General features: G+C 35.0%; 1 protein-coding gene across 1 annotated transcript in view; it reads right to left on the bottom strand.

Moving 5' to 3' along the window:
• LOC149797627 (putative protein phosphatase 2C T23F11.1) overlaps window positions 1-14144 on the bottom strand; it is a 76834-nt gene that overhangs the window by 61409 nt on the left and 1281 nt on the right. The window contains exon 2 of the mRNA XM_089962523.1: window positions 6711-6820. Coding sequence (XP_089818649.1) covers window positions 6711-6813 — 103 coding nt within the window. The 5' untranslated portion in view covers window positions 6814-6820. The remainder of the gene's footprint in view (window positions 1-6710; window positions 6821-14144) is intronic.

The following is a 14144-nucleotide window of genomic DNA, read 5'->3' as shown; positions in this document are numbered from 1 at the left end:
AAATAAGATTCCCTTGAAGGCACTGGCTTTCTGCTTACTGAAAAGAACTTTCAAGGATTTAAGATGAGACCCATTTCTGAATCCATCTCTGATATACTGGAGAAAGAACAAGATTTTCAAGTTTGCCATTGTGACAAAAATATGGACATGCAAGATTGGTACCAATCTGATTAAGGACCAAATAGATATCATTTTGGTGAAAATTTCATATGAATGTAATCATCCTTTAAGGAAAAGTAGAAATAATATTTCCAGGCTGGTCACTGTGATGACCATACTGGACAATCAGATCAACACCATTTTCATTTCGAACCAGCCAGACATCACAGGAAGTCTTCTGGTTAAATATCTCACTTCAATTTGACATTTCATTGGCAATCCTCAAAGTAGCTTAGGAGAAGTAAGAATAACAAACTTGTGCTAATGGACATATAAATGATGGAGTACAGAACATCCCATAAGCTTTTCTAGTCTCTGACCAACAAAGAGAAAACAAACGAGTAGGTATATATTTCCCCATATTCACTAGAATAAATAACAAGAAAAGATGCAAAGATTTGTGAGCATTTATCTGAGACTTCACAGGGGGTGTAAACTTACTTGTGGAATCACTAGACTTGATGTTCACAAACTGTTACCAATTCTACACCTGTGATTTTCACAACATGAATATAAAGTTCCTTCAGACATACCTGGATATCTAACAGCCACAAGTTTGTTATCAGTTACACTTAAACTGTGGCTACACAGAATTTGCCAGCTTTAAATCAGTGGGTGAAGAGACCCATCCCTGATCATTTTGAACAGAGCTCACATGTTTTTATCTTAAGGGGCAGGCCCATGGCCATGAAAACGTTGCTTGCCCTTACTCCAAATTAACTTGTCTGACAAGGCCATAATTTTTACTATTCATTTCACACAATGCTGAAACTGCTATACTTTAAATAACAAAAGAGAATAATGCTTTAAATATACTAATTTACTGTGTTTACTTGTCTCTCAGAATAGTGTACTTCAGAAAAATACTGTGTTACGTAGTCTTCTAAAAATTCTGATTTGATTTGATTTCAATAAAGGCAAGGCTTCTTCCAGGCCTGATGTAAACCAGCACTCTGTAGTTTAGTTTTCTGAATGCGGCAAATTTCTCCGTGTTTCTCAGTCAAAAAGGAACAAAAAATGAAATCAGAGAGGAATTGGTCTCTTTTATATCAATCAGTAAAAACAGAAGTTTCATGTTTTGTAATTAGTTTGTGTCAGAGTATCATGGATGTATCACAGTTTAAAGAATACTCACTCTGTACATCAACAGGACCAACAGCTACCAACTCATTTAACTCAGTGGACTCGTACATTTATCTCAGCACCTTCTGGGTGAAAAACATAGATTTCACATGTCCAAGCCACATGATCCTACATAATTCCTTCCTCCTATTAGTAAGAAGGTTCTAAAACTGAGATAATAAACGAACAGTGGCAGATAATGCATTACTGCAACAGTGCTCAGAGATTTAACCAGCGATATATTACCATGACAGCATAAGCAAGGGATGACTTATTATCTTTCATGCAGAAGTACTATTACAATACAATAAAAATAAAGAGTACTGTGCCCCATTCATGTAATTTACTTTGTACATGAAGTTTGCAGCATTCAGTATAATTATGCACAGCCTCTAAAAAACACAAAATGAACAAGCTGAATTGTACTAGTGCATTCCTGTTTCTTTCTGTAAAGCAGACAACATTTTATGGGAAGGACAAACCTGAGGGCTTCAATGTGGGCAAAGCCCAATCAAGATTTATAGGTGCCTGGTCAACTCTCGGATCCAGTGAAATAATGTACTGAGCTTGACAACTCTCAAAAGGTGATTTGTCAAAGATTGTTCTGATGTATATTGTTGATACTGAGGTGACTAAGTAATAGATGTGATAACTTAATGACAAAAGATTTCTCTTGCATATGTGTTTGGAAATAAAAAGCAACCATCTCTAATGACTAGATACGTGATTTTCTCTAATGGCATCAATGAGGTACCAAAACATCCTTATCATCTACTGTTTACTGGTATTGTAACAGTCCAGTAATGCATTTAATCTGGGGGCCCCGAGTGGCCAAGTGGTCTAAAGTGCTCTCCGTTACGGATCACTGCCATCTCACCTCTGTCTGCGTGGGTTCGAGTCTTGGATTTGGCCAATGTGGGTATGTGAGAAAGCTTGCCAGTAGCTTCTCGTGGGTTGGTTGTTCTTTCCGGGGTTTTCCCAGGTTCTTCGTCCATCATTAATACTGGCCGCCATGTATAGCCTATCGTGTGCTGAAAAATGGCACTAAACCGAACACCAACAACATTTAATCTGTTTTCGTACTGGATCCATATGAACGATCAAATGAACTTAAAAGTGGTTTTAGGTTTATGTATGATAATATGACAATTCTATCATATGGAAAAGATGAGAAATTACACTATACATGCACATTTCACATGTGCATGACTTGCAAAAATTATCTACCCTACCACCTACATACCTATCTTTACCTTATATACATGCACACATTTCTCCAGCCATCATTCAAACCCTCATTTTTTTCTTCATCAACACACATCATCTACACATATTACAAAATACAGAATTATCGATACTTAAATTATTGGCTCATAGTTTTAATGTGCAAAATAAATGCTTGTCTATAAAATACATGTAACAATAACACAATTGCAAGAGTACATCCCATATGTTATTTAGCCACATTTTTTAACTTTTGTTTTTTGGTGATATGAGGTTGTCATGTTTTTGGAAAATCTCAAAAAGGCAAATTCAGTTTTACAACCTGCCTGCTCCAGGGCAAGCTGACTTTTATAACATTGATCCAGCTCTGTACAAGGCTTTACAAATCCACTTGCCTGACACCCGGGAAAAGTTCAAACTCCATTTGGGCAAGCTCAAGTTTGCAAGGCAACTGACTATGGGCAAGTCTCAAAACATTAAGAGAAGGATACAAATTACAAAAAATTGAATTTAAAGTCGGGGGCCCCAGGTGGCCAATTGGTCTAAAGTGCTCAACTTTACTGATCACTGCTATCTCATTTCTGTCCGCATGGGATCGAGTCTTGGCCAATGTGGGTATGTGAGAAAGCTTGTCAGCAGTTCCCCTTGGGTCAGTGGTTCTTACCATGATTTTCCTCAGTTCTTTCTCCCCAAGTATATGGCCACCATGTACAGCCTATCATGTGCTGAAAAAATGGCGTTAAACCCACAACAACAATTTAAAAGTCAGTAAAAGAACTATTTTACCAACAAGGGGCTGTGTTCAGTTCCCAATGCTTTATTTTCTGCAAGCTCTATACACTCTGGTCTTGCAACTGTACATATAATAGCACTTAACTTTTATTTAGTGTTTATATGTAGTATGTTCTTCTTCTACATAACTATCACACTTTTTTCATCTAATGTATAACATTTCCATCCTGTAGCCAATGTCAAGGTCAGACTCACATTTTCTCACAGAGATGTGAATATTTACTATTTAAAACAAGTTTTGACAAATAAGGAATAAATATTTATATTTTAACTCATCAGCTACATTTTATTTGTAATATCTGCATGTATCTGAGATTTGCCGACTTTCAGATTCTCTGGGACCTTTTTGGGGTGCAAACTTTAAACAATGAGCCTGTCAAATATTGTTTTGATGAATGCCACAAATTTTATGGTGAAAAGGTGTTTACTGCTAATAATACAACCTGTAAGACATCTCTGGCACATGTATTTGGAAATGAATAATGAGTAACGACCTGAAGGACTTTGTTCAAAGTGTGGCTGATGCTATGAAAATGCATATTACCCATAAAAGCTATTTATGATGTGTTGTTTATGTGATAATTACAGAAGACCAACACAATATTACTCTTTGACAAACAATAAAATGGACAAAAACAGTGTCAATTATTTTGATGCATATCAGCATTTCAAGGTGACTAGATGATAACTGTTAAGTGGATAAAATAAATGTTCACAAATCCTTCCTTTGTGAGCATAAACAAAACATTAGTCTCTTTTTCTTTCTTTTACTTGAAAATCTACAGATTTCCAAACCCTTTTCTATCTATTCATTTATCTCTCCTCATACATGTCCATGTCTGCTTTTCCTCTTCACACTATATCAGCAAACTAACTTTTTCTAATTTATGAATATTTAATTTATCTTGTGTGCCTGACCTTTGTCCAGGATTAAGGGTACAGTAGTCATGGCCTACCTGATGTGTGTGTTTGATTTGGATTTTTAACATTGCTTTAACAATTTTTCAGCCATATTCCTATGATGTCTGCAGTTTGGCACTTTACAGTGATGTCTAGCACTGGGGCATCATGCCAAAGACAAGTAGCATTGTGTCCCACCCAGTCACAATATTCTGACACCAGGCCCACCAGTCCTAACACTTACCTCTTAATGCTGAGCGCCAAGTGAGGCAGCTGTTAGTACTATTTTTATAAGTCTTTGGTGTGATTCAGCCTGGGTTCGAACCAGCGACCTCTCGCATCCGAGGCAGATGCTCTAACCACTTAGGCCAACAGAACAGTCACATGACTTCTGTCATTTTTTTAAAAAGGTGTTTACTTCAAGTTCAAGGACTAACCATATGTACAAACTTATGTTCTGGAAAAGAACTTATGACCCCCGTCCAGGGTATTTTATTGTGTTTTAGGTAAAGTAAAATTAGTATATAGTATATAAAAATGAAGTAAACAAAATTATTCATTCCTATCTTATATTCAGTCTGTGGAATCATTTTCAGTTGTGTTCAGATATAATTTGAGAGAAATCATTTATTAAAATTTTTTCATTGAAATTACAAAGTGCTCATTTATTTTTTTCCATTTAGGGATGATTGTTTAGACTATTGTGACTGCATTCAAAACATTCTGGATCATATCACTGTGATACATCAAGACTTGGTACATCAACCTATTCAAAACTATTGGTACATCAGCACAATCAATCTTGGAATTCAATCAAAACACTCTAAACGTATGGACTTATGACAGAACAATTATGATTATTTGAGATTTAATTCATAATACAGTAAGTTCCTCAAAATTAGCACTTCATAAATGGAAGGAATTTTGTTTTTTTAAAAATAAACTTGTTGGTTCTGCTTCTATTACTTAGTTTAGGACTATAGAGTCTTTACACTAATCAACATATCTACATGTATTATTTACATATATATTCTAAGAACTTTAATTATCAGCATATGGTATTAAGGTGCTATTTATCAACATAAGGTATTAAGGTGCTATTTATGATAAAAATAAAACAAAAGTTGAAATAAATGTAAAGTGATTTCCTTAATTTATACCAATTTTAGTTTTATCCTAATGTTTTACTCACGCTGTGAAGGAAGTTGGTAAGGGGTAATTTTTCACCAGTACCTAACACTTTGTGAAAATAAACCATTAAATATTTAATTAAATGAAGGCAAAAGACAAAACCAATCTGAAAAACACTTGTATATTGACAACTTACATTTTGCGTACAATCCACTGTCAACCAACATGCCAGCAGCACGTGGCTGCTTGTATATAAACTGGCTTAGATTTGGGGCTGGCTGAGACAACAAAGGTAAACTTAATCAGGCTGCCAAGGGAAAGAGGTAACTCAAAGGGAAATAATAATAATAAAATGTCACCAAGTTTTGAATTAATTAAGCATAAAACTTGTACTTGTGTAAAACACTAACAATTCCAGAACAGAGTAATGCATGTATATGAGATTATCTATAGCATATTCAGTACATTAAATTAAATGTTGTTTTTCACAGAAAAATTTTCACACATTTTTGCGAGATGCCACACCATCAATTTCCTTCATAGCCAGATATTTAGTTTCAAGAAGTGTAAATTTAATTTGTGTTTTAAGACACCACTGTTAGCCATCATAAGCATAAAGTTATTTTCCAGCAAGAAACAAAACTTGCAGGACACAATTTATTTGTTCCAATCTCCAATAACCTTCAAAAATGCAACAATCAATCAGATTGCACTGCCTTTATACAAATTTGGTACCCACTTCATTTATGAAGGGTGTGTTGTTTTAAAAAAATAATCAAGTGGCTTGTTTTTATGATGGTTGTACATGCTAGGTATTGAAGTCACCACAAAAACAAACTCAGAAGACCAAACATATACCCTCTGTGACAGCATAATTAAAGCCTGGGTGAAACATCAAATAGCTGCTGGATTGTTGAGATAAATGATTAAAAACAAATAATTTTTTCAAATCGGGAACGAGGGTTTCTGTCAACATGTACAGTTATTTTTATCTCTAAGTCGACATAAGCATAACACATTAATAATATACCATAGGACTAAGTATTTTTGTCAACATAGACGGCTTATCGACATAAGTGGGTAATACTGTACATTAAATTCACAAATCAATGGAATGCAAAAACAACATGCAAATAAAATACAAATCTGATAAAATTACAAATTTAGTTCTCTGTAAATCCAAAGGTATGGACAGACTGATTGATAGTACCACAAAATCTTTGACCCTTTTAAAAAAATCTGACACTGCAAGGATAATTAGATATATTTTCTTATGTTTAAAACAGATTGGAATTGATTAACATGCCTTCCTTGTTTCCGTTCAATTTTTCAAAGCTTGTGCTCCTTTCTCACTTAACCTGAATAGCTGCTGTAAAGGATACTTATTCTCCATCCCTGCATGCATGAAGATCCAACTTTGACAAGGTGGTTCTGGCATTTGGCAGTCTCCTTGGTTGTCACTGGCTCTGACAGTGTCTGTCCCATAATTTATCTGTAATTAGAGAGAGTCTCACTAGAAATGAACTTTGCCTTGAGTGACTCTGTACTTGCCAATTCTGCAAATACAGGTCTATTGTTGTGTAACAATGTACAGTCTAACTACAATGTACATCAAGCATGTGCAAAATCATCAGGGGCTCAGAACAAATAGCAATTTTGAAAGTGCCACTTGATAAAACCAGGAAATGGGCTACATGCAGCGGTGTTCAAAGAAAAAAAAATTTGGGCACAGGCCCCAGGCTGATTACTTAAATAAACTCACAAGACATGACTGAAATTTCACAAGCCCCGACTCCAATTTCCACATGCCCAAAATTTCCATGTTTTCAATATTGTCACACAACAATGAAATAGTTACAGTTCGAACATAAATTCAAGAGGGTTCAAATGGGTTTCAAGGTAATGCAAATGTCATTAGTGTTCATCACTATACTCACTAGTGACTGGATGGTCCTGGTGTTCAGATTTCTCTGCTGGTTTCTCAGAATGAATCCTGGTCAGAACCGTGTTTAAGAATGCTGACGTGTTATTTGCAGTATTTGCAAAGAATTAATAGCTCCCACCGTCCCCCTCATCTTTTTCCCCCTTTTTTTTGCTGGTGTAATTCACACAGTAAAACTCCATCAACCAAGAGAATGACCATGCTTTGCATTCTATATATACAGTAAAATCGGACTTCAAAGGAATGTTGCCGCTGTTCACAAACTTGTCAAAAATATAATACATATGGCTTAAACATTCTATATTATGTAATAACTGTTGTATTGTACACACACCTTGCATTTCTTTTTGGGTTGTTCCCCTTCCTACCTATGCAAATTAGCACAATGGGCTCACCCACTGCAGCCTTCAAACATATCTCACTAACTATTGCCAGCCATTTAATATGTGAAATGGTGCTTTATCCATGTCCTCTTTGCCTTTAATTGCTGCTATTTAAGCTGCCATGGTGATAGTTTTACATCAGCTCCAATCATGACGGTTTATCATTATACATGCTACATGTAATGGGCATATATTGAAAGTGGTCGTTTTTTAATTTATTTATTTTTAAATTTTTTTAACATTATTGAAAACGTATTTTCAGCATGACACACCATGCTTGAATTTGATTAAAATCATATCTCAATTTCACATAGTCACAGTGGTGATCCAATTTAGATCACAGGGGCTCATATCACTGCTTAAAATTTAATTGTCACATATATAGTATCAAATAATATACTAAATATATGACTGACAGTTAAATTGTAAGCAACGATATGAGCCTCTGTGATTTAGACTGTGACTTGTCAGGTATCTCAACACTGTGAAAAATATTTACACATTTCATCAGTGTCGTCAAAGTTTCCTCTGGCAAACTGATTTTATTTTGACAAGCCCAATGGGCACCTCACTTCAAATACAGGATGAGTCTGATCTAAAATTAGAGGGGCCCTGGACAACAGGCTATCAAATTTTTTTAGCACTATGCAGCCCATGGTCATAGGTTGCACATGCCTCACCCACGTATACATGTACAGAGAATAAAGCTTGTTGCCTGATATATGGCTCCCTGCAACCACTAGTATCCGAAGCTTCTAAAAATTAGTGACAAGGGACTCTTCAATGTCAAACAAGAGACTGTGTTCTCACTATGACGTGGTTTTGTACATAACATGGTTTGAGATCTGATGGTGGTGGCTTGTGTGTAATAATGCCACTGTCAGCATATTATAGGCTATATTCGGTACCCCTCTTTGCTAAGCCAGCAACACAAATACACGCAGAGGGGAGATGGCAGTGATCAATGAAGGCAAGCACATTAGACCACTCAACCACGTTGGGCCCCACCATACGAGATCTTATGATGTAAGTAAATATTCCAAGTTTGATCAAAATCAGTTCAGAAATATGGCCTCATGAGTGTCAACAAGCTCAAATTTAAGATTATCTCATTATTATGCATGGCTATTGCTCATTACTGAACCTATCCAAGATCTTAATGATATAAATTTATATTTCAAATTTTGATCAATATCAGATCAGAAAAATATCTCCCAAATACATGAAAACCTCATTAGTATATGTAGATCTCAGTCATTATGATATTGTCTGAGATCATAATGATACTATTATATATTCCAATTTTGATCAATTCAGATCAGAAATATAGCCTACAGATTGGTAAGAACTCAACCACTCAAATACAAGATTTTCTCATTAATATGCATGGATCTTGGTCACTACTGAATTCATCCAAGACATTAACAATAAACTCATGTATTCCATGAGTCAAGAATCCAGGACTCCTCATCCTGAAAATTCTGTTGAGAGTCCTGACACTTTTTCCATGGTCCTAGATGAAAATGGTTCTGCCAGGACATTCAGCAATGGCACCATTGGGGTTTTAGTCTGAGTTTCCTCTGACCACATTTGGACAATTATGTCCAGCTGTGAGGTCAGAGCACACCATGTATCAAAAGCTGGAATTTAGCACGACTGCATGGTAGTAGCATAGGTAGTAACTTTACACAGGGGCTTCCAAACTTCGCATTCAACCCTATCTAACTGAAACAGAATATTTATCTTCTCTAACAAAACAGTTAACACTTAATCTGTAACTTTAATATGTCTACATCTGAGCGGATTATCCAGTATTTAGGAATTGTCTACTCATGCATGCAGCAATGTTTAGAAAAGTAAATCTCACATCAGTCTTTTGTCACAATCTGCCTTTTCCCTACACAGATTACTTGTATCAACATGATCCTCTGACCACTGATATCAAGAAAAATGTATTCAGTGCAATTTCTATCACTTACCATGCAATGTAACTAATAGCATAGTAAAGTGTGCTATTTGCAAGTGCTGTCAATTTGGCTCATGTTTTAGCTGTTGTAACTGTTATAATTGAAAATATTGTATAACAGTACCAGGCAGGTACCGGTAGGTTTGTTATAACAGAGCTTAATTTTACTAGTCTATTTCAAGGCATCTACCCTATACACTGTACCACTATTGTAAAGTTGTAGCAAATTGAATATGTTTGGAATGCACTTGGTTATCAAAATAATTGTTCAAATATAAAAAGAGTTAGGGAAAGTTAGTGGAAAATCAAACTACTGGAATTTGAGTACAATCATCTTTACCCTCTTGTGTTTTGTACTAGAGAAGGTAACAAAGACACTATTTGTAACAACCATCATATTCAGGCTGCTAGACTCATTCATCCAAATGAGGAAAAACTGCATGCTTATTTGCCATATGCACAAACCCAGACAGCACCAGTAAATTATGTTTCTAGGAAGGTATAGAACACGGTATGCCACTTAACACACTTAGAGACTGGCTTTTTAAAAAAAACAGGAAACTGAATACAAAACTTACAATGACCAGGACAAGGCCAATAAAGCCATCAGTGGGATGGATATAAAACAAAATGAACATTCAAGAATTCCAAGAAATAACACAGATCTGAAATGGAAATACAATAAACAAACAGCAACAAGATGCTGAGCCAAGCAGTTATGAGAAACTGTCATTGGAGAGAAGGTCTGAAAAACAACTAAAAGTGTTCTAAAGTGTCCGAGTCACCATAACCTTTACCCCCACGCATCACCCTCATGCCCTCTGAAGAGAATGACAAAACAAAACTGAAAGAGTCACATTTACCTCAAGATAAAAAATGGTTTATGTTTAAAAGTATTTTCCTAAAACTAATATATATTGTCAGATCTCTGTTGTGCCCAATGTACACCTGTTGCTGTGGTCTTGAAAGAAAACAAAAATTAGTTACTCACACGTTTCTAGTTTTCCTGGTAGTTACTTCTTCACACTTATGAAAAGAGGGTACCAGTCTCAACTTTGGCTATTATTTTTGGGATTCACATTTGAACATAAATTTGTGGCATCCTACTTGAGACTGATATTTAGTCCAAAGAAACATGACAACATTTGATATTAGTATATAAGCAATATCAGCTACGAATACATATTATTTTCTGTGAGCTTTTAAAGTTACTGAATCTCACACATTGCAGCAGTTCAGTATTTTTAATATATTATAAATATTTACAGATAGTATATAAATGTTCCAATTTAAACAGATCAATTAGTTTTTCCAAGGAATAAAAAGAACTAATTCAAAGTTTCAAATGTATCAAACGTGATACCAAGAAATCTTTCCATCCCCAAAATGTTCATGCAGTGTGCAGGGATCGTCCTGGGCTTCGCCAATGTCGCAAATTGCGATTTTTTTTCCTTATTGGCGACAAAAATATCCCATCTGTCGATTTTTTTGGCGACAGACTTTTTGGTTATTTAATTTGTACATAGAATCATAGATCTGGACTGGATAAATTAAAAGGGAGAACGAAAGGAAGCCACAAACTTGACTAAGCAATGCATTGGAATCAATCTGTTACACAAACAATCCTTTGTTCGTATTGACAACCCCATCTTTACAGTGCATTGTTACATCATAATCTGCTTATGCTGACATCTGGGCTGAGTATGCTGTGATACAGTCAATCATGCTACCGAACTATACCTACAACTGACCGACTTCTGAAGACGCGAATAGAACAGATACAATTAATTGAATGGCTAAATCTTCTGGTTTTTTTTTTTTTTTTTCTTTACATATACCAGTACAACAGTTTTGCTGAACCTTCATAGAAAACTGATAACCTTTGAAGTACCGACTACTGTGTATAAATACAAAGCAAATGGAAAAATCTCAATCACAATTATGTCTGTCGCCAGTGCAGCATTTTACTCATTGATCTTTTCCTTTTGCCATCAATCCGTGTTACGGCTGCTGAGACTTAAACTCCGAAACAAGAAATAGCACAAAACAAAAACAACAACCAGTTTTGCATAATTAATAATAATTATTTATTTCTCAAAATACAAGAGTGAAAGAATCTCTAAATTAGGTGTGAATTTATGCTTATATATACGGTCCAATATTGCCAGGTGTTGATTCGTGTAAGTTTCATTCGTGGGAATGTAGATCCTATTTTGTTTGTCGAGAAAATTTATACAGCATTCAGTGATCATTCTTGGGATTTAGGAAGCAATTCACTACAAGCTTTGTTAAGCTAGCCATAAGGGGGAGGGGGGGCTGCTGATAGACTACTGGTGTCACCTGTCAGTGCTGTGGACTGTGAACGTGGATTCAGTAAGATGAACCTCATAAAAACTGACATCAGAAATAAACTCTGCATCTCATCTCTCGAGAATTTCATGAGAATCAGCATGTACAGATGTGAAAAATTAGACTCTGAAACTGCATTCAACAAGTGGGCAGCCCTAAAATTGCGACGGATCTTCATGTAACACTTTGTAACATTTTGTTAATGCTTGTTGTAATTAAAGAATTAAGTAACCCATCTTTTGTAATTTTCATTGCCTGTTACATTAATAGACTAAATTAACACTTGGAAAAATGTACACTACTTGTTCTGGCGACACTTTTTGAAAATTGGCGACAAAATATTGAGGTTGGCGATTTTTTTTGGCGACAGCTTTTTAAAAGCCAAGACCATCCCTGAGTGTGACTTTAATCCCTTCCTATCAAGAACAAGACCAGCAAGTAGCTACAATGTTGTAGCCCCAAGATAGCTGAGGCTATGATCTTATCCTATACATTACAATGGAGCAAAATAAAATCATTGTCAATGACAAAAAGATGAGAGTAGCTAAAATCTACTAACTATATTTTTCAGGAAAATTATAAAGTTATTAAGCCTATATCAGGTAATTGTCCACCATGACAGATAACACAAGATTCTCACTGTAATTCATTTTCGAAACAAGTCTTGCTGTGTCGTACTTGGATGGTCTACGATATGTTATTCACTGCATACCATATTTACTATGATCTGTTTTCATTTCCAAATAATGCAGCAATGTCCTTATATGGCACACAAATAAATATGGCTGAAAACAGAAATAGAACTTTACCAGTTGGACAAATATGGATAACAATCCGAAAGAAAATATCAGATAAAGAGGGTGAACGATATTATACATGTATTTCTACAACAAATAAATGTATATTATACAATTTATTTCTACAATATTCTACAATATGCAGCAATTCTGGTATTAAATAAGACAACTCTTTCATTTCTTTAGTATAAGTAAGGAACATGCTCAAAATTTATGACAGTAGGTTTAAAAAGCGCCAGGTGTGAATGACACCCAGCTGCTCTGCTGATACAGATAGGTTGATTTAACGGTTTACAGTCAAAAGGTACACAAACCACACCATACCCAAGTCAAAACTACATAGACTGAAACGTACCCAAGTCAAAATGTACTAAAGTCAAAACATACCCAAATTAAAGCATGACACACACTCACATTAAATAATGACATCATTTTGATGAGCAAAAGGAAATTGGCAGACGGAATGGAACTATTTCAAAACACGTTAAGAAATGCATATTTTAGTAAAGAATTATCACTTGAATACATTTATCTTGTGTTTTCCCATGGAGAAAATTGATCTGAACTATGCTTGATGACTCCTTCATGTGTTTTAACCAGTATTTAAATGCACACATTTCATACAATTATTAGGGTCAGTTTTCAAAATTAATTCCATTTTCTGTTTTGCAATGAAAACATATATGTATACATCTGATGAATGAAAGCTTACTTCTGACTTCTTTTAATTACAAAAATAAAAACACAAAATAATTTCCATTGCAACTTTATTTGCTAGGCATTCCATTTCGTATTTTATTTCCATTGTGTTCCATAATTTCCATTGCATAGTTAAGGTATACCCACTTGAATCATCAGTAATACTTGGTTACTGTGACAGTTAACAGCTCATGATAAAAAAATGCAGAAATACAATGAACAGAAACACCATAAATTTAACTGGATTTATGCAGCTTTTTCATGCGAGTCAGCACATATTTCCAGTTCAAGTGTCCGTACGTGATACCTTTGATTAATGTAATACTTGCATTTTATGAGGCTTCCATGCAAACTGATGCAAAAGCAAATAATTCAAGAAAATTATTTGCCAGTGAACATTTTTAATGATAATTAGCATATCTGCCAAACATTACACTGGATTTGGGCGTATTGCAGCTGTTGAATTTTTCAATTTCAGCTGATCAGATTAATCTAAAAGTTTGTAGGAATACAGGGATTTTAATACAGCTAAATAATTTATATTACTCCTCAAAATCAATAGTATTTAACACAAATAAATAAAGTATCACTAATGATTCAAGCTGATATGACTAAAATATGCAATGGAAAAATGGAACGCAATGGAAATAAAATAAAATATAAAATGGAAGAATGGAACA

Source organism: Sinohyriopsis cumingii, chromosome 6 (genome assembly GCF_028554795.1).
Source record: "Sinohyriopsis cumingii isolate HCF-2022 chromosome 6, ASM2855479v2, whole genome shotgun sequence".
Lineage (NCBI taxonomy): Eukaryota > Metazoa > Mollusca > Bivalvia > Unionida > Unionidae > Sinohyriopsis > Sinohyriopsis cumingii.
The sequence above is the reverse complement of the archived record's forward strand: the minus strand, read 5'-3'. Positions and strand labels throughout refer to the sequence as shown.